Source organism: Canis lupus, chromosome 5 (genome assembly GCF_003254725.2).
Source record: "Canis lupus dingo isolate Sandy chromosome 5, ASM325472v2, whole genome shotgun sequence".
Lineage (NCBI taxonomy): Eukaryota > Metazoa > Chordata > Mammalia > Carnivora > Canidae > Canis > Canis lupus.
The window spans coordinates 64983226-65006875 of NC_064247.1; the positions used below are offsets into that span (position 1 = coordinate 64983226).

Genomic DNA, 23650 nt, shown 5'->3' on the forward strand with positions numbered 1-23650 from the left:
AGGTTAGCTCTAAAGGGGGGAGAGACCCCTCAGTTTTGTCTTCAGCCTTTAGAACCCCTCATCCCCTCATTAATTGAAGCTATGGTTGCTATTCCGGCTGCAGTTAATAATTAGAGGGCAGGGTGGCCTCAAAGGCACACCCAGGCCAGCGGGCACACGTGCAGGTTCTGGCTCCCTGGTCTCCTCCATCGGCAGCTGGGGGCCCCTCAAGCCAGGCCCTGCACCCAATTCCAGCCCAAAGGGCATATTTGCCTTCCCTGCTGAGCCAGATAACTCCCGCAGCCCCCAATCGATGAGCTCCCATAAAAGCCCCCCCTTGGTGACGTCACACGCCCGGCAGATTATTAATACCCGAGATAAGGGCTGTGATTAACATCAAATAAATCAATCACACAGTATAAAAGTCCTATTATTTTTGGCTATAAATCAACGTGGCTGGTATTTGAGCTCCAGCCATCGCGCGGGAGCCGCGCAGGGCCCGCCCGAGAGGCAGATATTGCTCCCGCCGCCTTATCTCCCCCATCGCTCGCTGCGTTATCACCACGGCCTGTGCCAGGTGCAACCCCGGCTGTTTTTTCCAGCTCCTTCCCGGGCCCCGCCCCCATCCTGCACAGCCCTGGCTAGCTGATCAGATAAGGGGCCTGGCTCCCCTGGAAAGCCACCGGGTCAAAGTCCACCAGTAAGAGCCACTTGCCCTTTGGCAGATCGGGGCGCCCCCGTTAGTGCACAGCACCTCACAGCAGCAATGATGGCAGTGGTGATAAGGGGCCCCTTGTGCACTCCTGCAGCCACCCAGACATGGACACAGACAGCGAGGCTCGGGTCCTGGGGAAAAGCTGGGGGCACACGGGCTGCATCACCAGCCTGGATGATGAGGCAGGTGGCAGAGGGCATAGTCATGAATGACAAGGACACCTCGGCCACTGTACCTGGGAGCACTGGGGGATGGGAGCCTCAGTCCTCACTCCTAATGAGCCTGCCACTGTGGAAAGGGGCACAGGGGCCAGCAGATCTCAGAGGATGGGGTTTGTTGGGCGCCTGGCCTGTGGCCATCCTGGGGTGGGGGGGCAGATGCTTCGAGACAGGGAAATGCTGGGGGTGGGGTGTCCGGAGTGAGCACAGACTGCCTGAGATCTCTGCACCCCAGCCCCACCAGCAGAGCTCTCCCACCCACTCGCCAGGGCAAAGGTCCCGAGGGGACTGGCAGGGGTCGGCTGCCACCTGGTACACCTTCTCTGGGCATCTTTCCAGTCTCTGCTCAGTGTCACCACCCTCTACTCCCTCTCTCCCGCACTCCTGGTCGTGCCACCCACCATGGCCTTCCGAGACAGCCCACTTCAGGGCTACATCTCCCGGCCACACTACGGCCTGGGGGTCAACTCAGCCTCCGTGAGCAAAGAGCATCCCAGCACTGAGTGGGGGGTAAGATGCCCCGGCCGTGGCCAACAGCAGGCAGGCAGGGAGAGAGGTCGGGCTCAGCAGGCAGACTGGATCCCCCATGCCAAACTTCCTCCTCAGGAAAACAGGGGTGAGGGTGCTGACCACCCCCACACTACCTCCACCTTGGGAGCTCTCTCCTCCCAGGGGCGTCTGGGATACGGCTGGCTACAGAAGCTGCCCTCCCTTTGAGGTCCGCTGGGGACCTGTCCAGAGCAGGCTTCCTGGTGTCAGATTGATTCACCCCCAGTGTCTCCCCAGTACCACCCCCCACCCCTGAAACTGCCACCAAGGAGGCCCAAGGAAAGGTTTTGGTGCCAAGGGTGGGGGCGGGGGAAGCAGACATGATATGGAGGGAAATCAACCTAAACCCAGACCTGGGGCCGGATCGCTGCACTGTTGCTTTCCAGGCTGTGTGACCATGGGCAAGTCACTTAACCTCTCTGGGTCTCATTCCCTCGTCTGTAAAACAGCAGGAGAGCCTGCTATGCTCTGAGACCATGTGTGCTGAAGCCCACTGCCCGCTCCCACAATGGGTAAATGGAGGCTAGCAGAGGGTGTGGCTTTCTTGAGGTCACTCTGTGGCCATGGCTAGACCTTCTCCATCAGGGCCTGTGTCTCCCCATCTGTACCAGAGCCCCTTGTGGTGTGGGTGTACACATCTCTTGCCCCTGGCCCCCCAGGCCCCCAAGGGTCAGGCCCCTGGCCACCCGCTGCCCAGCAGCCAGCGCCAGACATCAGCAGGCTTCACACACACGCACAGAGGAGGAAACAGCGTCCCCAGAAGGACCCAGCTCCCGTGAAGGCACAGGTGAGGACATGGGAAGGCGTGGGGCAGCGCAGGCTATCAGGCTTGGCCTGTTGTGTACCCACCACCGACTCACCTGGACTGGAAGGGCTCAGGGGCTCGGGCTCTCTCACGGCCTCGGGCTCTGGTGCTCCTGCCTCTTGCTCTGGGAGGCTGGTGTCCATGGCCTGGGCCTCTTCTGAAGCCTCCACGTCTCCAAGGGAACCTGCAGACACAGCCCGGAGGGCATCCATGAGGCTCTGAGGGGCAATGGCACCTGGGCTCCTGACCCCGTCCTGGGCACAGATGGGCACACAGACTTTCCCACCCCACAGGGCCAGAGGCTGTGAGGGGGCACCCCCAGATTGTCTTCACACCCCACCTGTGTATCAACCCCAATATTTGCCACGGTTCCAGCGCCTGGGGTCACCCTAGCTGCCTGCCCCCACCAGCTCTGTATCTCTGCTGGCCCACTGACCCCCTCCTGCCAGGGTGGTAGTCCTGGCCCCTCCTGGGGTCTCGCTAGAACCAGGGTATGGCACGCTATCCCCTCCACTCTGTTCTAAGCTGTGAGACCAGCAATGGTGCCTCTGCTGGTATGGGGGCTTCTGAGGGCTGCAAGAACCACAGCCTTTCCCTGACCCATAGGTACACATTTCTGGGGTGCACAGAGCTCCAAAGCACATCCATAGGCCCTGAGACATGAGGGTAAGCCCCCCAGCCCGGGCCCAGAACAGGTCCTCTGAGAAGCCCCGCACTTAGGTGCTGAGGTCTGGGAGTTTCCAGAGGGCAGGCCCCATGTCCAGCACACAGGAAGTACTCAGAAAAACTGACAGGAGGAAGAAATGGCTGATGGGGCACAGGCCTGGCCACCTCATCCCAGCCCCCACCTTCCCTGGGGGGCTCCTGCAGGGGGTGCTCGCAGAGCCTGCCTTACAGCTAGCTGAGAGGCCAGCCCCACCAGGGCACCCCCACTGCTGGTCAGGACAGCAGCCTCCATCGCTGAGGTCAGAGCCGTGTGTCCAGGGGGCGAGCAGAGGGAACAGTGGTGAGCAGGTGCCCTTCCTCATCCCACACTCTCAGCCTGGGCCTGTGGCCCAGAGCTGCCTCCTGCCCTAACTACCTTCCCAAATTGCTCCTCTAGCCACCTGTCCTGCCCCTACTCTGCCCCCCAGTCGTCTGGGAGATGATGCTGTCATCTGGGTGTGGCCCTGGGGAAGGGTCCTTCTGGGGCCTGGATGCCAACCCCATAGCAGCCAGGCCCCCCAGCTCTGAGGAAAGAGCAAGAAGAAACATTAGGAAGCCATGACAACACCTGCAAACCACTCGTCAGGAGTGCCCGAGGGACGGAACGGGGCTTGCTCTCCATGGCACCCGAGACACATGGAACAGAAGGGCCACCTCTCAGAGGCTGAGCTCCCCGTCCCTGGAGGCAAGCAAGCAGTGGTCAATGGAGATCCGACAGGACTCATGCCTCTGTGACCTCTTATGCATCATGACCTGTGTGGGGATCTGGTGAAGGCCTGTGCCTTCTCCCCAGAAAACACCGAGAGAGACTAGAATTCGTCCAGTTTCAGAGGCTTCTCACCAAACCCCTAGTCTTCTTCCTGGAGCCCTGTCTCACTCCCCTCCTTTGCTGCATTTACCCAGGGATGAAGCCTGCTGCTGCCAGCCAGCATCCACCACGGGCCACGGGAGCTGGCTCGTGGCAGTGGTCCAGGGAGACTCTGATGGAATGAGCAATATTGTGAGAAATGAGGCTCCAGCCTGACTCTCCCAGTCTAGCAATTTCCATGGAGCAGGGAGGTGGGCAAGCTCGTTTTGTTTGCCTTTCAGCTCAAATCCCTGGTCCCAGGCAGACGTGACCGGCCTCAGCAAGGAAAACCAAGTGTCCACAGTGGGGTGGACGCCCTTCCTACCTCCCGCTGACATCCGGGGGCAGGGGTACCCGGGACACCTGGACTCTGCAGGGTACTCCCAGGCCCCCCTGGGAAGACCATCAAGAACCAGAGACAGGCTTCAAACAGGAAGTGCTGTTGAGTGAGGAATGGGAGTAAATGAAGGAGGAGAGCACAGGGGAGATGCCACCGCAGGGCTCAGAGGGGCAGACAGTGGGAAGAGGGCTCTGGGCCGAGGCCCTGGGGATGGACTGAGCTAGGCTTTGAGGCTGGAGAGAGGCCGGGGGAGGAGCAGGTCCTAGTCCCAGAGGCACTGGGGAGCCATAGAGAGTCCTAGGCAGGGTGTCTCCCAGCTGCAGCCGTCTGGATTCCAGTTCCCGACCAGAGTCACACCCCCCGGGACACTCCAGAGCCGTAATTACAGGAGATGGGCAGGTGCTCTCCACCCAGTGGCCGGGCTGAGACTGCCCAGCTCCAGCCCCAGGTCAAGTCTCCTGCTTTCTTGTCAACGCGCTCACATGGACCGAGGAGGCTCTGAGGAGGACTGGGCACACCCCAGACCGGTCCACCTTGTGCCCCTGGGGCAGGTGGGAGGCCTGACCTGCTGTGACCTCCTTTGGCGTGATCTGGGCAGGGAAGCAGAGGCTGCGGTGGAGGCTGGCCTCCAGCTGGGGTTGGCCCTGAGCTGGTCACAGTGGCCAGCAGGCTTGCAGCCACCCCGGCCTCTGGGGTCAGCCCTCCGGCTGGACCCTCCAAGACCTTCCCGTACCTCCTGTGGCCCGTGTAGAGCTGCAAGCGGATGGGCCTGAGCTGCGGTCCCTCATGCTGAATGGCCGTAGGACCTGGCCGCCTGCTCTGTTGGACCGGTACGAAGCCCCCCGCTCTCAGGGCCGGCGGGGACCAGGGCACGGGGGCAGATGCCGGGGCACAGCCCGCCACCCCCTCCCCACCCGGGCCTGACACTGGGGACACAGCCCCGACTCCCGGAGCCTCGCTCAGGTGGGCCTCCGCCACCCAGGGAGGCCCCAAGCTCGTGGCGGGTCCGTTTATGAGAGAACAAAGGCCCCCGCTCCGCACAAAGGCGTGACGACGAGCGTGAAGAAAGAGGCTGCCGGGCTGCTGCAATTTATTCTAATGCCGCTAATTCAGTTCCAGCACAATTAAAGCCGCTCTGATAATGCCAGAGACAGCCGCCAAGCAGCAAATCGCTCCGAGCCCACGAGCGGGATGTGCCATGGCAAAGGCTGCGCTATGCCTGCCTCGGCACCCGAGAGCATGCCACCTCGCCCCCGGGACACCCTGGGGTCCCACTCCACCCACGGCTCAGGGAGGAAGGTCCCTCCACTGGCCACGCATCAGGGGACATTGCTGCTTCCCTGGCTGCCCTGTGCCAGGAATGACCCCCGACTGGCCCCTGGGGGCACTCTCTGACCAAAGACCTCAAGAGCTAGGCCAGTCCACACATGGCAAGTGTCCTTGCTGTGTGACCTCAGGCTAGGCACTCTACCTCTCGGTGCTCGGAAACCACAACAGCTCCTACCTCACAGGGTGAAGCGTCTGAGCTCAGGACCTGGCACATAGTAAGTGAGCACTAAACATCATTAGCTGTCACCGCCTGCTGTGCAGCAGGGCCTGGGGGATGGGTCGGGGCCTGGGGGTGGCACGTGCTCTTACAAAGCACCCTGTCACACACCAGCCCTGTGCTCAGCGTTTACAGTGTTCTCCCCTAATCACCCCTGCCCAGTGGTCCAGAGTGTAGGGGTGGTGGGGAAAGTGTGTGTGGACGGCAGGCAGGGCCCTGAGCCAGTCCCCATGGGCGGATCTCCTCCGAGGCCCCTCAACACTGCCCAGAGGTCACGCCCACTTTGCAAACGAGTAAACTGAGGTCCAGCAAGCGAGGTGACTTGTCCACAGCGCCCTTGAGGAAGCAGTGGTGGGGATAGGCAGGCCAGGACCCTCTGCAAATACGGACGGCCCCCTTGCAGACGCTGGCTCAGGCAAAGCCCTCTGCTGCACAGGGGTGGCCCCCTGCCTCCCTTCTCCCTCTGGGCACCTGGATCGAGGGTGACACCGACCACATGGCCCAGCAGGGCAGAGAGGCCAGTGCCCAAGGCTGGACCCTGTCTGGGGGCATCGGCGGTAATGATGGCAGTCGCAGCGCTGCCCCTGCTGCCCGGAGCCCCTCAGTTATCATGGCGAGCAGACGCCCCGCGCCGATCCGTCTCCTGCTCATTAAGCCGGACGTGGAAATGGAAATGAAAACATAATAGCTATTTGATTGGGGGCGAGATAGTTTGCATATTGGCTGGGCGCTGATAGCAGAATTTCATCAACTCCCGTTCTTCATGCTTTAAGACTGAATTACGGAGACAGGCTCTGTGCAGTGGGATGATCCCCGCTCCCTTCCGAGTCCCCGAGCTGCACAGCTAATGGCCCCTCCTGGCTTTGATGGCGAGGCAGCTGGTGGGGGGGCCCTTTGAATGACCGCCTCTAAGGAAGCCGGAGTTGGTCTCTGTGGAGGGAGCAAAATCCCCTCAGATGCTGGGCCCTGGGTGGACCTGTCAGGCAGGGAGTTGGTGAGGGTGTCTCCGAGCACTGGGCGGGGAGTCCAGAGGCCCCGGGCCTCCCGCTGGTCCTGGCTGATCCACACACTATACCCATATCCAGTGGAGGTGACTGTACGTGCACTCCATGACCACAGCAATCCCCTGGAGCCCCCCACCCAACTCGGGGCCTGACCACAGACTTGAGTCTACCTGCAGCCCTGACCTGTGCCCCCCTAGCACTGGGGTTGTTTATGCCCCTCTGGGGAGGTGCTTCTTATATCCCATTTACAGAGAAGACAGAGGGGCACACAACTGCCCCAGAGGCCCAGAGGGGCACACAACTGCCCCAGAGGCCCTCCTGCATCAGGGCTGGCTTTTGAAGGCAGGCCCCTTGGCCTGGGGGTGGGTGGACGCTGATGGGCCATGGAGCCCTGCCCCTCTTGCTGGAGTGCCTGCGGCCCTCACCCTGGGCCTCATCCTCAACCACTGCTTTCTCATTCACCCCTCCTTGACTCCCTCATTCATTAACCCAGCCAACCTTTCCTGGGTCCACCGAGGGCCGCACTCTGTCCCAGGCCTTGGAGACCCCAGGGTAACCAGAACATGCTCTCCAAGAAAGCAAATTTAAAAATGCAAGTGCGGCCACTGCCATGAAGGAGAGGTGTAGGTGCCAGTCAGGGAAGGCTTCCTGGAGGAGGCAACAAGTGATAGAGATCTAGAAGGGGATAGGGAGTGGCCTGGAACTGGGCCAGAGAAAAGCATTCCAGGCAGAAGGTAGAGCAGGACATGGAGGCAGGTGGCCCTGTGCAGGCCACACCTCCCTGGGCCTGGTTTCCACATGGAAAGCAGGGCTGGGGTCAGGGTTCAGCACGGTGGTGCCCTGGTACTGAGCACAGACAGGTTATTATTACAACTGCTGTTACTGTTTCAACTCTCGGGGGGGGGGGGTGCCACACCTGCCCTCTGGGGGTGGGGGCTGGAGGGCAGGGCCGAGGCCTGGAAGGGGGCAGTGCTGGCAGGCCTTGGCCTCCTGTCTCATTGGCCCTGGGCAGTTGGTGGGCGGGTGGGGGCGCAGTGCTGCCAGGAGAGAGACCCTGGCCTCTGGGTGGCACATGGTGGCCAGATAAGGCCCCGATAACACAGGGAAAATTGCAACAGATTCAGCCTTTCCCACCGGGGGCAGGGGTGCAGCTCAGGCCATGGCGGGGACACCCTGCTCCCCCGAGGGGGCCTTGCTCCTGGAGCTCTGGGTGGCTGGGGGCCGTGGCTGGCCATCTCAGGGGCCCAGGACCCCTAAGCACACAGGGTTGGGTTGAAAGCTCGACCTTCTGGCAGGAGACAGGGTGACCTCTGGTGAAGTGCTCCCTTCCCTGGGCCTGGTGAGCTGGATGGGACACTCCTAAGTCCCCTCCCAGGAAGGAGGGTCTCTAATGCAGCTGGTCTCTGATGGACAGGGACACTGAGGCACAGACCACAGGGGCAGCTGCTGTGCTGGCCTGGCACCCTTGGCCCTCGGGGCCCAGGGACTTGTGCTTCACACACAATCCTGACAAGCAGCTGAGCTGATTCCCAGGCCGAGGTGGAGAGAGAGAAGCAAGGTGGAAGCAGGGTATTTGGAGCAGGGCTGGGGGTGAGGCCAGCCCAGGAGGAGCAGTGGGAGCTGGTAATATGAGGTGCCGCTGAAGGCAAAGGTGTCTCCACACCCAAGCCCCAGAGCCCAGCGCAGAGCAGCCCCAGACAGCTTGGGTCCCATGAGGTCGGGCTTGTGCTGCTGGTGGGTGGCAGGGGCATGGTGGGCAATGGGTGGGCACAAGTGACAGGGGCAGACAAGGGGCAGGTCTAGGCCCCCAGTGAAAGCTACAGAGGCCAGGGAGGGGGGAGGAGTCCATTTCACGGAGAACTTAAGAAGCTTCTCTAAGGTTTAGATCAGAGGCAGGTTCCTGGCTCACTGCCTCCTAGGAGCTTATAGCTCCAAAGGGGTAGGGTCCGCCCAGGAGAGGTGCAGGCACCCAGGAGAGGGAGCTGGAGCTCTGGGGAGGCCCAGCACAGACCCTGCATGGAGCCTGGCTCTCCCTGGCCGGGGTGGGGGGACGGGGAGGTGGTGAAGCCACCCCCGCCTGCCCCCGGGCCATGAGGTTGACAGTGGCCCGCCAGCGGCTTCTTCAACCCAGGGTCAGTCCCCGCTGACAGCTCAGGGCAACCACAAGAGGATGTTGGCGAGATAATCTTGGCTTATTCGAGCAGGCACCTTGGCTCAGAGTGGGGACCAGGCGTCTGCACCTCCGCATGTGCTGGGGGTTACCCTTCCACACCAGTTCTGCTCCCAACTCTGAGTGGGCCGCCTGCAGCGGTCAGGGCTGGGCAGCTGGGCTCTCTACTTTCCCACTAAGGGTCAGTTTGATGGTGCTCACATGTGCCCTGCAACGGGAAGCTCACTACTCCTCTTCCAGACATCTGAGTCCCAGACCCTCTGCTTCTCAGGCCTTGCCCTAGCCAACCCCACCTTGCGGGGGGTGGGGGTGGGGTAGCGGGGGCAGGGGCGGGTCAGGCCATCCTGATCGAGGCTGTGCATAAACGATCATTTGCCTTGCTCCGGGTCTGTGCGCCAGACCCCAACACGTAGCCACTGGGCCAGCAAGCCCTCAGGTCACGCTGGGGAGTGAGTGGGGGGCTGGTGCTGTCCAAGGTGAGCCGGGCCACGGGCGGCCGGCGGGCTGCTGTCCCCACAAGCTGGGCCGTTGGAGGGCGAGGAAATGCCCTCAGCGTCAAGAAAGAACTTGCGGTGCTCCCAATGGTGCCGCGGCCCCACACTCTCCGGGAACCCAGGAGCAAGAGTGGTATGACCTACTTCAGCGTTGAGTGGATTGGAAGTCTTTTATTGAGACATCCTTCACATACAGAGAGATGAATCCTTTGCAGGGTGGTTCAGCTTGCAAAGGAGCACTGATGAAAGACGGGTGGGGTTCCATGCAGCCAGGGCCTGCCAGCAGTGGGGGCGTCGTCCACCGCCCCCCACTTTCCAGGAGCCAGGTAGAACTGGGGGCCCTTCACAGCACCCGCCCCCTGCCACCATCCACGCCCTCAGTCCTCGCGCCCTCCCAGGGCTCCTGCCCGCAGCCTCTCTGACCCTCCCTCACAGGAGGGCTGGCAATGACCAAAACTCACTGCACGGTGCCCAGGACACAAAAGAACCTTCCCCGGGCAGACGGCAGGCGGGGGAAGGCCAACAAGCGCTCATGTGGCTGTCTTGTCCCATGTCTCCGTGTCTTCGTGTGGCCTGGGGTGTTGTAACCAAGAGCGCTGGGAAGACCACGTCCCGGGGCCTCAGGCACCCCTCACCCTGCGGCCACCCCTCCCCGCACACACCAGTCAGCTTCCCCAGCCCCTTCCTGGGGCTGTCAGCATGGATTCTAACACCACACCCACCTCCTGACTCACATTTGCCAAGCCACGCCTCCACCTGCCCACCTCTGCTCATTCACCTCCCCAGCTCCCGGTTTCTCCTGGAGTGAAAGCCAAACTCTTACGGGGCTGTGGCCCACTGCAGCCCACACCAGCACCCATCTTATCCTGGCCTGAGCTTCCACCCCTGCCTGGCTCTGCTGACGCCACTGCACCCACCGTGTCCACAGAGTGTTCGCTTCACCCCACTCTGGGTGGCACGTGGCATACAGTAGGTGCCCGGGGAGCACTGCTGCCCATAGGCTTGGGGGAGGTGCAGAAGCCTGCCACTGGTCCCCAGGGGCAGCACACAAGCCAGGATGGCCCTCCCTGGGGTCTCTAGGGCCTGGGTAGGTGTGGGGACTCCAGGCTGGGGACATGAGACAAAGGGAGATAGGGTGCTGACACCCGGGGGGGTCCTCATCCATATCCCAGCCCCAGCCACCACCACTTCCTCCTGTGGCCAGCCTCGTAACCGACAGGCGGAACCTGGGGGGGCTCAACTGCCCCAGCCCCATGGCCACGCCCCACGGGGGCCCAGGGTGAGCCCGGCACTCCCTGCAGACATTGCCCCTGGAGGCCTCTCAGGGCAGAAAGGCCTACGGGCAGCTGGGCAGGAGAAACAGGCCTGCTTCTGGGGACACAGCCACACAGATGGGGACGTGCCCAAGGTCTCCCAGTTGGGCAGCGGACAAGTGGCCTGTCTGCCCCTCGTCCTGAGCCCTGCCCTACACGTGGTGTTTCCTGCCTGGGCCTCACCCATCCTCCTCTGCTGGGGGAGGCGGTCAGGACCCAGATCTCTTGTGGCTCCCCTCACTGGGACTCAGTTTCCTTTCCTGGCTCTGCAACACTGTGGCTCACAGAGCCCTCCCTGCCTTCCTCATTCTCAACTCCCTGCCTGGTTGCTGCGTGACCACTGCCTGGCTCCCTCTGACGTCTGTTCCCTGAGGAGGACCCAGGCTCTACCAGCTATGCACTGCATGACCCAGGCCAGCGCACCCCTCCCTGCCACTTGGGCATGGCCATCCGCCTCTCTGCTGTGGGGGAGGGGCATTGGCAGGGGCGGCACCTGGGGCCCTCTCCTGGCAGGAGCTATGGACTCGTGTGCACAGCCCTCGACAGTTTACAAAGCTCCACCAGGACTCTCAGTAGCACCAGCCTGTAGGGAAACAGCCTCCACTGAGCAGAGGAAACGGGCAGAGAACAGCCACCGCAGACCCCACCTGGCCCAACAGAGGTCTGCGGCCATTGCAGGGCAGGGCACAATGGAGGCCCCTCAGGCTGCCAGCCTAGGGGACCCACCCAGGCCTTGGTTTACATATGTGACACACAGGGACTGACCCACCAACCTTGCAGAGGTGCTGGTGGGAGGGAGGGAGAGAGCTTTGTGGGAGGTAAAGATGCCTCCCACCACTGCTCCCCCAAAAGGCACACTGGGATTTCTTCCACCAGGGCTCCTCTGTGCTGTGTCGGGTCAGCGGTGAGCACATGGGGCCCACCAGGGCGGGACACCCATCCCAGATACCATGATGTGCAAGGACGGGTGCAAGATGCAGAACGGTGGGGAGGACGGGCCAGGGGGTGGGGGGTGGGCAGCAAGGGCTTCTCAGGGGAGGTGCTGCTTATGCTGCGATCATTAATGCCCCGGGGCAGAGGGAACTGCCAGGACCAAGTCCCAGAACTAAGAGTGCCAGAGGGTCCTGCGTGGTGGCTAAGGATGGGTGGGGAAGAGGCAGGGGGATCTCATTCCCCAGGGTTTTATTCTCACATCCAGGGAAGCAAGGCCAGCCACCACCTCCAGGCAGCCCCCAGCTGGGTGCCACCTCCATGGCCTTGCTCGGGATCCTTCCCCTGTGGGAAGCAAGGTGAGCGCTGGGCTTTGGGAGTCCCAGGCCAGCCACCGCCCCCAGGCAGCCCTCGGCCAGGCTCAGGCTCAGGATGGATCCTCGCTCTGGCCAGGGCCAGTGGGCCAGCCCCCGCCCCCTCCCCAGGGACAGGGGCCGGGCCAGGCGACGCAGAGAGAAGGGGAGCGGGCCTGGGAAAGCCCGGCCTGCCTGATAGGGAGAGATTGGTTTCAGCCGGAGCTGCGGGCTGCCAAGTCCACATCCTATCCGCGGCCTGCACTCACTCGGCATTCATCACCGCTGAACTCGGAGACTTTATCACCGCGAGGGGTTGGCGCCATCTCTGCGCCCGGCCGCTCCCGGCCCTCCGATGGGCCCGATAGCCGCTGATAGATTACCCGAGATTGCCGCAGCCCCAGCCGATCGCGGACACTCCTGGGCGGGGCGCGGACCACGTGGCCGGGCAGAGACCACGGCGCGCCCGGGAGGCCCGGGGAGGAGGCGGGCGCGGCCGCCCTGGGGCGGGGACAGGGAAGTAGCGCCCGCGAGGCCGCCGCGGGCTGCGCACTGATTCTGCAGATGGCCGGATAAGGCTGATGGATGTGAGCGGGCCGGGCTAATGGAGCCGGCGGCGCGGCCCACGCGTCAGCTGGATGTTGGCAGATGGCTTCCCGGAAGGGGCCAGGGCTCCAGGGTGACGGGACCCTGCCGTGGGGGGGCGGGGGATGCGGGGGTGGGGGTGGGGACGGGGCCTCCTAGGCACCTCCTCAGCTGCTGCACAGTGGAGCGGACTCTGGGCCCTGCTGCCCCACGTCCAGGACTGCGTTCCCGCCGGGGCACCGCAGCCCCTCTTCCAGGCCGGCCGCGATGCCCTGGGGGTCAGGGGCGGGATGCACACCCAGGCCGGGCAGACCAGTGTCCAGACTGGTGACCATTATCCCGAGCTGTGTCTCCAGCCCCTGGGGATGCCATGCAGGGAGGCAGAAGTGGGGTCCTCTGGGCTAGCCCTTTCTGCGGTGTGGACAGGTCCCAAGCAGCGACTCTACCCTGTTCCCACTGCACAGATAGGGAAACTGAGGCACCCACGGGGGCCAGGACAGCCACAGGATCTGGTCCACCTGGGCTCAAACCCTACCAGGCAGGCCCCTTGCCTCAAATGAAAACTAAGGGTTGAAAATCAGCCTCACATTTCTGGAAAGAGTAGAACAGAGGCTGCCAGGGGCCAAGGAAGGAAGGAGAGACAGTGAGACAGCATAGGGGATATAGTGCTCGTTGGGGACAGTTTCTGTTGGGATCTTTGACCACAGCGAAAAAACCCGAAAACCAAAAAAGTCTTAGCCCAGTGCCCAGGAGTACACAGCAGGCACTCCCTAAGTGCCTGTCCTGTCCTAGGGGATGCAGAGACACACATCCCTATCCGTGTGCACAGCCCTCCACAGTGACATGGCCTTCCCCACCAGCTCTCTGCCTCAGGACACTTGCTGGCCATGGAGACTGAGGCCAGGGCTTGCAGGGGGCCTGGCCCTGCACTGCTGGTGGGCTGGGGGACGCCAGGGGCTGTATCAAGGCTAGGAGGGAGGCCGAAGCACTGGCTTATGCTATGGATGGTCCTGGGCAAGCCTCTGCTGCTAGTCAGGGCCTGGCCCTGTTGGTCTCTCATGAAGGGGGCTGAGGCTTGGGGGTCTTAGTGACCTGCCCCAGGGGACCCGCTGAGCAGTGGGGCTGGGATTTGCAGCCCGCTGTGTGGCTCCACAGTCCATGGCCTTGACCCCTTTAGGCTGAATGAGAGCCATGGTGATGGTGGTCATCTCAGGGCCTGGACATTATAGCTTTTGAGCCAAGTCTGGCTACTGGCCTGAGGATGAGCCTGGGTTGGTCAAGAACCCTCCTTGCATCTGGATTCCTCAAGCCCAGCTGGCTGGGACAGAGTAAGTGGAGAGGAAAAGTCTGGTCCATGAGGAGGAGGAGGGAGAGGAGGAGCCTCGAAGTTCCTGGGTCCTACCTCACATCTTGGGCCTGCCTGTGATGTGGCTGCCAAGGGCACACAGGAAGGGAAGGCCTGTCCTGGGGCAGCGCTGGGATGGGAGCCGAGCCCTGCTTGAGCTGGTCAGCGTGGCAGGGGCTCTTACTTCTCCCCACCGTGCTAGCTCATTGCTTCTCAGAGCCTTTGCCTTTGCTGTTCTCTCTGCCGGGATGGCTCTTTCCTACACACAACACCAGTCAGCTCCAGAGGCTGCCAGGCTTTCGATACCCTAGACCCCAGCTACAGGGGGTCCCTCTGTCCTTAAAGTTCATTTCGGGTGCTCCCTCTCTATTCTCCAGCAGCCAGGGGCTCTGTGACAGCAGGGACAGAGCACACACAGACACCCAGAAGTCAGCCCGCGGTCCCTATTCCAGGCACACAGGCTCACAGGAAGTGAGCCTCAGCCCTGCTGCAAGGCGGGGGTCCTCCCTGGTGGCTGGTGAGGACCTTGACTCCCTGGCCTCTACAGCTCTGCCCATAGCAGTGCTGGCTGGAAGGCAATGACTTTTCTCCACTTTCCTCTTTCCCAGGGGTTTGCTTTGCTATCCTGGCACAGAGGCTGGGGTGGGGAGATTTTGAAATCAACTGAGGGAATATTTATCGAGCACCTAACTGTATGCTCTGCACTGTCCTGGGAGAGACAGAGCTGCTCTAGAATGGGGGCCCTCCTGGAGAGACTCTGAGGCAGGTGCTGGAGGGACCCCTCCCCAGGTGCTGTCCTTCCACTCCTGAGTGCTGGGCCCCTCTTGCTCCATGCCCTGGGACACAGATCACCCCATCGTGTCGGGGGTGAAGGCACTTAGCTGAGGTCACACAGCAGCAGTCTGGTTCTGGTCCAATAGCTCCCACCCTGTTTCCTCCCCTTAGATCTCAGCCAACATGTCCTCTCCTTGCCCCTCTACTATTTTCCACTTATGCATTTTTGTGAAACGCCCACGCCTGTGGCTGGTTTTCAGGTCACGGAGCCTGGCAGGTGCTGTGGAACTGGGGGAGCCTCTAGCCAGGCCCTGGGGCAGTTGGGCCTACCTATACCCCATCTCACCGACCAATCTGTGGGGTGCAAAGTGACCTTGAACACATGAGAATCCCCCAAAGTTTCTTGAGCACTTCCTGCAGACATGGTCTCTGGTCATGTAAATTTCTGAAAATGGAAAATCCGAAAGACCCCAGGTTTCTAGAATACACCACAGCCACGGATAGACTAAGGAACTCCCTGAGATATTCCTGTTTCCATCCTCATTGTGTGGTCGGGGAAACTGAGGCCCAGGGAGCAGCCAGTGCTTGTCGGAGAGTGCAGACCCTGCCCTGGGAGGCAGCCAGAGCAGATCCTCCCATTTCACTGGGAGGAAGGTAGGTTTGGCAAATGGATCGGGGGCCATCCCAGCCTGGAGCCACAGTGAGCCTGGCAGTGTGAGGTCCTGGATAAAGGTCGCAGTGGGGGGAGGGTTGGGGGTCCGGGGGCGGGGGGGGGGGGGGGAGGTTGGTGGTGGTGGGCAGAGATGGTGGTCAGCATGCACAGTCTGGAGGTGCCTCAGACTGGGGGAGGGGGGGCTGGCTGGCCTTGAGCTGCCCCACCCCATTTTTGAACTCAGTGTTCCCATCTGGGAGTCAGAGTTGGCAGGGCTGATCTCGGGAACGACCAAGTCCTGGCCCCCCAATTCAGGCTGTGGGGTCTGGGCTCTGAAGGTCAGCAGGAGGTCATCCAAAGGCCCAACTGTCCATCCCCATGCGCCTGGGCAAACGGATGGCCTCAGCAGCAAGGCCACGGAAAGGCTGGCCCTTCCAGAACTGGGGGGGGATTTCCATCAGGAGATCAAGGTCTGGGCAAGACACTGCCCCCGCCCCCCGCCCCCCGCCTCCATAAATTAAGGGCTGCTCCTAGAGGAGCCCCGCCCCCTCCAGAGACGCCCCGCCTCACACATGGAGCTCAGCCAATCCGCAGGCTTCACTCCCACTCATTTGCATGTCTATTTTCATTGGCTGCAGGCATAGAGATTAGGACATTCCCAGGCCGCGGGGGCGGGGCCTGGGGAGAGTTGTGGGGCTGGGCTCCGGGGGAGCTGGTCGAGGGGTGCTGGGCTGGGCGCCAGGGGCGGGGGAGTGTGGACTGGGGGAGCCGGGCTGGGCGCTGGGGGGCATGTGGGCTGGGGGGTACTCTGGGCTCTGGGGGGCCAGGCTAGGGGTTCTGGAGAGGGCTGAGCTGGGCACTGAGGGGGGGCCGGACTAGGGGCGCTGGTGGGGGCTGGGGGTACGCTGGGCTCTGGGGGGCCGGGGCTAGGGGCTCTGGAGAGGGCTGAGCTGCGCGCTGGGCTCTGGGGTGGCTGGTCGAGGGGTGCTGGAGGGGGCTGGGCTGGGCGCTGGGGAGCCGGGCTCTGGCCTCTGAGGCAGCAGATTCTGGGAGTACCAAGCTCTGGATGACCTGCCCCGGACCCAGGTCTGGGACACAAAATGGCCACCTGCACACGGGGAGGACTTTGGTTATAGTACAGGCTCTTCCTTTTCCTCTAAAGCTCGGTTAAATCCTCAAACTCCCCCCAACCCCGCCCATTGTGAATGACTCAGAGGGGGAAAGATACTGACCCAAGGTCACAGAGCCAGGACGTGGTGGCGGCGCAGCTGGGACCTCGCCCCTCATCCCAAGACTGGGCTCCTTCCCTCCAGGGAAGGCCGATCAGGGCAACTTCTCATTTACAGCTGCCTCTTCTCAGGGAGGGCTATTTTTTAGTTTCCTTTGCAAAATAATGATGAGGATCACGAGGATTTTAAGAAGACCAGCACCTCCCCCCTCCCCCTCCCCCAGCAGATCTAGTGGCATCATTTTCTTGGGGCTCTGGGAACTGCAGGGTGGTGGGCTCGCGAGTGTGAGTGTGAGTGTGCATGGGCTTTTGTTCCTGGCATTTTGGTGGGGTGAGATAAGGGGAACAACAGACCGGCTCAGAGAGAGCAGGCAGATAGATAAGGCGATAGGGTTCCTCCACCACACAGGCCTATCGCCTTTTATCAGAGTTCCCTTTTCTTTCTTTCTTGTTGGGGGGTGGGTGGGTAGGGTGGAACACATCCCACCCCCCAGCCCCCAAGCTGGAGAACTGGGGTGGGGGCCTCCCTTGCTCACATCCCTGCTGCTGTGTCCAGCACATCCACAACCCTGGCCCAGAGCTCCCGACCGGAAGGGTGGGGGTCCCAAGGGCTGTGGTCACAGTGGGGAAGGCAGCGGCATGGTACTTCTGCCCTCATGGCTTCACGGAGGGCCCTAGGGGGAATGATGAGGGCAGGGAGGCCCAGAGAGGTGATGGGCAAGGGAGGGGTGTGCCTGGGGGCTAGTGGCTGAGAGACTGGGAGGCTGGGCCCCTCTCTCTGGGAAGCCCTGTGAGCCCTCTTGGGACCGGTGGGACAGGACAGAGAGACACCCCCCCCCCCCAGCCCCAGGCCTCTAGGGCAGGACTGAGCATCTTCAGCCCCATTTTACAGATGTAGAAACTGAGCTGCAAAACAGGAATATGGCTGTGAGCCAGAGGTGCAGGGGCAAGCTGGACCCCCACATTCCCTCTGTATTCCTCTGGCTCCCAAGGCCACAGGACACGTGTTCCAGAACCACCCACAGCGCTGTGTGACACGGGCCCCACACCTCTGTACCCTAGAGCTATTTCCAAAATCAGGCCAGGAAGAAGGCTGCCAGGGGGGTTCACAGAGGGAGTGCAGCTGGCAGGGAGGGCTTGGGGAGGCAGTCCCAGCCCTGGAGACCCCAACCCCTGCCAAGTCCCTGGAGAACACAGCCCCTAAAACACACGAGCCCAGGACGCTTTCCCCCTTTTCTCCTGCCTTTGTCTCTGGTCAGAATTATGATTGTGCCCAGAGCACAGGTGAAGGAGCTGGGGTCCGGAGACATTAAGTCTCTAGCCCAGGCTACCCACCCCAAGGGGCAGGCTTTGAACCCTGGTCACCCCATACTACGCTTGTCCTCCTCCCCCACACATGCACCCATTTTACTGGAAATAGCTGACTTCCTTTAGAATATTGAAACAAAACAAAACCCAAAAGACAGAAAGAAACCAGTTTTATCACCAAAGGGACCTATTTTCTGGGGACAGATGAAATGACCCCCAGAGAGAAGCAGTAGAGGCACCCCATCATCTCCTGATCTTAGACAGGGCTGTGTGCTCCCAGGTACTTACTCACCCTCTCTGTGCTTGGGCCTTTCTCCCCTAAATGGAGGGAGCAGACCTCTTAGGGGAGGGGAGGGGCAATGGCTACAAACACCCCAGAACCACCAGCTCTGATGGAGACCTAGACCTTGACTAGGCCTTTAGGTCAGTCTTTACTGCTCCCTTCTGTGCTGTGTGACCTTGGATGAGTTGCTCAACCTCTCTGAGCCTCAAGTCCTCTTCTGAGAAGAAATGAAGGCAGAGGCAGTCTTTCTAGCGCTGCTGGGACTCTACAGGGTCACACAGTTTAAGCCCAAGCCTGGCATACAGAAAGTGCTCAGGGAAGGGAGCTACCGGCTAACAATGGCCACCAGTAGGATTGTTAGGACTGTGCAGTCCTAGAACATCTCAGAAATGTTGCTCACTGCCCACTCAGGCCTCCTGTCTCCGGGGATCACAGAGAAATCTCCTTTCTTGAGAGTCGTTTAAAAAATTTAACACAGAAAGGGGGAACAATGGCCATGGGTGCTGTGCCTGCTGGGAGCCCCAGGCAGTCCCTCCGAGGGGCCCCAGGCACTGCCCAGGGGGTGTGATGACCCCCGAGGCCCCAGTGTCCCCTCTGGCACTGCTGGGGGTGGGCGTAGCCCTGTGGGAGCCTGGCGCCCACAGGCCGCTGTACCTGTCCCTCAGCAGGAGGATTAGCCACACGCATGGCCCTAATCGCTGCTAATCGCACCACCATCACCGCAGGATCTCGGATCAGCTGAAGGAGGCGGCTTTATCCAGACAGACGTGGAGATGGCACCGTAGTCCCATCTGGGTGTCGACCGTCACAAGTGGCAGCCAGGCTGGCGGGCCGGGGAAGGCAGGGAGCGGGAGCCCACCCCACTGCTCAACATTTCCAGGCACGTACTGTGTGCCCAGGTACTGCTCTAGGTGCCAGCAGACAGTGGGGATCCTGGCCTTGGGGTGCCGCATCTTCTGGACAGCTGGGGCCAATCTGAGGGCTGGAAGTGCGGCAGACGTGCCCAGGGTCACGGCACGCTACAGACGGCTGGTACGGACGCCCAGCTGTAGTGCGGTGCCTTGAATCCTCCCTTCCACCCAGAGCCTCACCCCTTAGGCCAGAGGCACTGTTCCCCCCAACACGCATCCTCCTCCTGCTGCTGCGTTTCTAGGGGAGGCCCGAGCTGTCCCCTCCTTGCTGGGCCCCCAGTTGCTGCCTCGGTGTGGAGGCCTGGGAGGTGCAGGCGGGGCGCGCAGAGGTTCATGGCTGGCCCCGGGGGCCAGGACAGGCTGGCAGAGACGGCCAAGGGCTCCCCTCCAGGGCCCCCACCATCCCCACCCTCCTCCCTACCTTCTTTTTCAAAAACATAATTTATCTGTGTATTATCAAGAAATCCAGACACTTTAATCAGTGAGCTATGAAGTCAGAATTTCCATTCTTATCTGCGGGAGGAGTGGAAACGGAGGAGATAGGCCGCAGGAACGGATCGCTGGTAGGGAATGTTAATGGGTGGAGAGGCTGGGCTATTGGCCACGGAGACACCGTATCTCCCCCATTATCAAGGCCGTATCTCGCCAACCATCTCAGCGCAGTAATGGGGCCAGTTCAACTTTCCGAGTTATCACAGGAGCTGAAACCTGCGCCCGCCAGAGGCCCCGGCCGGCAGACAGTTCCGGGCGGACTGGGCTTCAGCTGGCAAAGCCGAGGGAGGGGGACAGCTGGCCTGGGTGGGGCCCCTGAGGGCCTGGGTGCCCCCTGACCAGCAAGACTACCACAGTGAACATCAAGAATCCCTCTTTTCCGGGAACATGTTTGGATTTGGCAGAGCTGGACATGGGCGTGTTGCACAGGAGGGGAAACTGAGGCAGGAAGTCAGCTCAGGGTCCCAGGTGTCCCAGGCCCTCCCAAGCTGTGCCAGGCCCATGAATTGAAGAGTGTGGTATGAGGGCACGGCAGGTGGGGATGGGATGGGAACACCATGACTCCTACCTGTGGCTCCGTCCTGAGGCCTCTTCCAGGCCCTAAGCCCAGGAGCAGGAAATGTCAGTAACAAACAGAGTAGGGTGGGGACATCCTGGTGGGCTCTGCCCTGCAGGCCCTGACCTGAGGCTGGCTTCATAGCCCCTTGGCAGCCTGGGGTACACTCAATGCACCCCTCAAAGGTTAAAGGGCTTCCCACCACCTTGGGGCTGCCTGCATGGGACACCCCGGGGGAGGGCACCCACGGCCTATAAAGAACATTTCTGTTCATTCAAAGAAAGGGACCCCAATCCACGCATTCCAGCCCCCTGAGGATTTTGTGGCCAAGTGTCTGAGTGCGGAGCAAGAGTCTCCCCCACAGGCTGCCCACCGATGTGAGTCCCCCCTCAGACTCTGAGGGCTCCAGGCACTGTCCCGGTATGGACCCCATCTGCTGGGGCTCTGGTCTCTCTCTTGCAGCTGGAGGGCAGGGCAGCAGACACCGGAGCCCGGAGCAGGGAAGGGACTTGCCCAAGGTCATATAGCCAGTGAGAAATAGCCTGGTGACCACAGCAGGACACTGCCTGGAACCACAGGAAGGCCTCGGTTTCCTGGACTTGAGCATGGATGTTACCAGGCCAGCAGGGAGCCAGGAGAGCTCTACCCCTGGAAACCAGCCCTGTGGCCATCCCCCTCCCCTCCCCAGGGTGGGGAGCCAGGGCTATAGACCTGCATCTGACCTTTAAACCAACCAAACCTCAGTCTCCCCCCCCCCGTGCACTGGACTAATCACTGAGCATCCCTCAAAGTGGCTGGAGCAAGTGTCTGCAGGTCCCGGGTACACAGCAGGCACATAGTAAGTGTTCAGGTGGTGCTTATGGATGACAGTGCCTGGCAAGCCCAAGGTTGACAGCTGGGGTTGATGGCTGGGTGAGCCAGGGCCCCAGACAAGCTGGGTCAGGATTGGCAGAGCCATATGAAGTCCCGCGGCCGCCTGAGGCCCTGAGCAGACACCTTCTCTTTGGTCTCAAGCGTCCAAGCACCTGATGCCCAAGTGGTCCCCCAAGCCCACCATGGGGCTGAGGATCCAGCAGAGCCCCGGACTGAACTGCCACAGCCTGTGAGGCCCTGTCCCCAGCAGAAGGCCCACTGCAGGATGGAGCTGTGACCCCCTGGTCCTGGCCCTCCTCCCCTCCTGCTCCCTGGGTCTAATTTGCAGGGTGGAGCTTGAAAGAGAAAAGGGAAACTGAGGCAGGATGCTGTGATAGGGGCAAGCAGGGCAGACCGGGACAGCTGGACAGCTTGAGTCATACGCCAGGGAAAAGTGGCAGGAAGGAGGCCCAAGGACTGAGGAGCAGAGAAATGACCCTCTGTCCACTTTAATCCTGCCAGGCAACCCCGATGGCACCCCAACCCCGGGGCCAGGCTGCACCTCCTACACCAGGTCTTATCCGCCTCCCTACTCTGCACCATCAGCACCAATGTTCCACTTGTGGGGGAAACTGAAGCTCAGCGACTTACAGGAGGCGTAGGCACCCTCAGAGCCCAGCTGGGCATCCCCACAACATCCCCGTCTTGCAAAGGTGAAGCCTGAGTCTTGGGGAGGCAGGTGACATTTTACCCTGAACCCCATGATTCTGGCCCATCCTTGGCTGTGGCCACCCACAGGGAAGGTCCTAGAGGCACCCACGTGCAGAGCCCACACTGTGGCCATCCTGTCCTGCCCAGGAAGCAGCGTGCCTGCCAGTTCTGGGGGGCCTTGGACACAGGACCCCCGGCCTGGAAACTGTGGCAGACCTTCTGCTGACCACCTCCTTAAACCTATTAATATTCTGCTCATGTGCTGTGTGACCCTGGTGGAGTCACCCATCCTCTTTGGTTCTCCGTTTCTCTGTAACAGGTTGAGAAGCCCAGCCTTCGAGGGCCTCCTGGAGAATCACCGGGGTGGGGGTTGAGGGGTAGGGGTGGATGCCTGCAAAACGCTTAGCAGTGGGAAGCTATCAGCTGTGGGTGGCTGGGTTTCTGCAGCTCCTGGGCCAGGGGAAAGCAGGGCTGCTCTGAGCTCTGACTGTGCTTGGGCTCCTGGAAGCAGTACACCGGCACCCTGTCCCCTCTTTTGCAGCTGGGGAAAGCCAGGCCCTGGGAGTCCACAGCCTCTAGTCCAGGGGAGGCAGACAGGAGGGACAGGGGGTGGAGGGGAGGGGCTAGCTTATCTGCCTAACCCAGCTCTGGCCCAAGGTCAGCTGTCACATTCCTGACCCAGCGGGGACACTGCCTTCTCCCAAACATGGGGCCTTGGAAGAGGGAGAAGGAGGAGGGGTGGAGGGGGCTGGTGAGGCCCTGGGACAGGTGGCCTGGGGGGCTGAGAGGCCCTGCCCACCACTGGGGTCCACAGACCCAGCTCCCCTGTGGCCTTGAGCACATCACAAGCCCCTAGGGCCTCGGATGTCTTACCTGGAAGATGGGTGAGCCAGTAATGCCGATGAGCTAAGGGCAGGTAAGATCCTTGGGCAGGAAGAGGACCGATGGGGGTGTGCGTCCGGCCTGGTCCAGCCTGGGGTGTGGTACAGTCAGGGCACCCGCCCACAAGGTCCTTCAAAAACTAACACCCGAAGGCAGGAGGAGGGGGAAGGCCAGAGACAGGACTCTGTGTGAAGTGTCCAGCCCTCTGGGCTTCTGGCAAAATCTTAGTAATGCAACCAGCAGCTCCCAGGGCTGCCACATCCAAGGACATGACCTTGGGACAGCACTTTATAGTTCGCATTTGGGATCTCACAGACCTCATATAAAGACCCTGGGAAGGAGGTGCCGTTATTAAGCTCTTGTTTCCGAAGTAAGAACTGAGATGAGAGAAGTCATTTGTCCACAGGGTCGTGGCAGGGCCAGGGCCAAGGCCAAGCAGTGGCCCCCACTGTGGTGGCCTCCCACTCTGGATATGAGGGCAGCCTCAGCCTCTGCTCCCTGTGTGGGGACATGGGGGGATGGAAGCTCTGGGGTCCCAGGGGGAAGAGTCTCTGTCCCCAACCCGCCCTACTGGCCCCCGGTCAGCAGGGGTGGGTGGAAGCAACATGTCCTCCAGCAACAAACAGCCTAGGCTCTGGACCCGAGCTGGGACCCTGGGTGTGCTCCAAATACTGCTGTTTATTGAGTACCACAGCACCCATTCTACTGATGAGAAAACCAGGACTGGGAAGGACAGAGATGCTCGCCAAGGTCACTCAGCTGGGAAGTTGAGGGGAGTGGAGGTGGGATGTGAATTTCCCTTGGATTCTCATGATTGTGCTCAAGGGCCAGCAGTGCCATCATCCCTATTTTGCAGATGGGTAAACCAAGGCTCACTTGGGTGGACCTTGCCCATAGTCCCACGTCCATTTCACACTGCATATCCATTAGGTTATTTATGTGACAGAGTTCTGGAAAGCCCACTATGTGGGGACAGAACAGACCTAGTCCCCACTCCCAGATAGCAGAGATCTAAGCTGCCTGTGCAAAGGCCCTGGGGCGAGAGGAACTAAAACAAGCCAGTGAGAAATCCTCCCCTCTCAGCTGGAACACAGGCCCTGGTA

At 61.3% G+C, this 23650-nt stretch overlaps 2 protein-coding genes across 6 annotated transcripts in view; one reads left to right on the top strand and one right to left on the bottom strand.

The window, feature by feature from the left end:
* ZFPM1 (zinc finger protein, FOG family member 1) overlaps positions 1-23650 on the bottom strand; it is a 69295-nt gene that overhangs the window by 39737 nt on the left and 5908 nt on the right. For 2 of the 4 annotated variants that reach the window (XM_049110604.1, XM_049110601.1), the window contains exon 2: positions 2322-2450. In XM_049110604.1, coding sequence (XP_048966561.1) covers positions 2322-2409 — 88 coding nt within the window. In that variant the 5' untranslated portion in view covers positions 2410-2450. Of the gene's footprint in view, positions 1-2321; positions 2451-12237; positions 12401-22538; positions 22694-23650 lie in introns of those variants that run through there. The other 2 variants (XM_049110603.1, XM_049110602.1) reach the window with 2 other exon arrangements.
* Positions 22330-23650, top strand: part of LOC112646810 (uncharacterized) — a 35340-nt gene continuing 34019 nt past the window's right edge. The window contains exon 1 of one of the 2 annotated variants that reach the window (XR_007410913.1): positions 22330-22581. The gene's annotated coding sequence lies outside the window, so the exon portion shown is untranslated. The remainder of the gene's footprint in view (positions 22582-23650) is intronic. The other variant, XM_025427079.3, reaches the window with a different exon arrangement.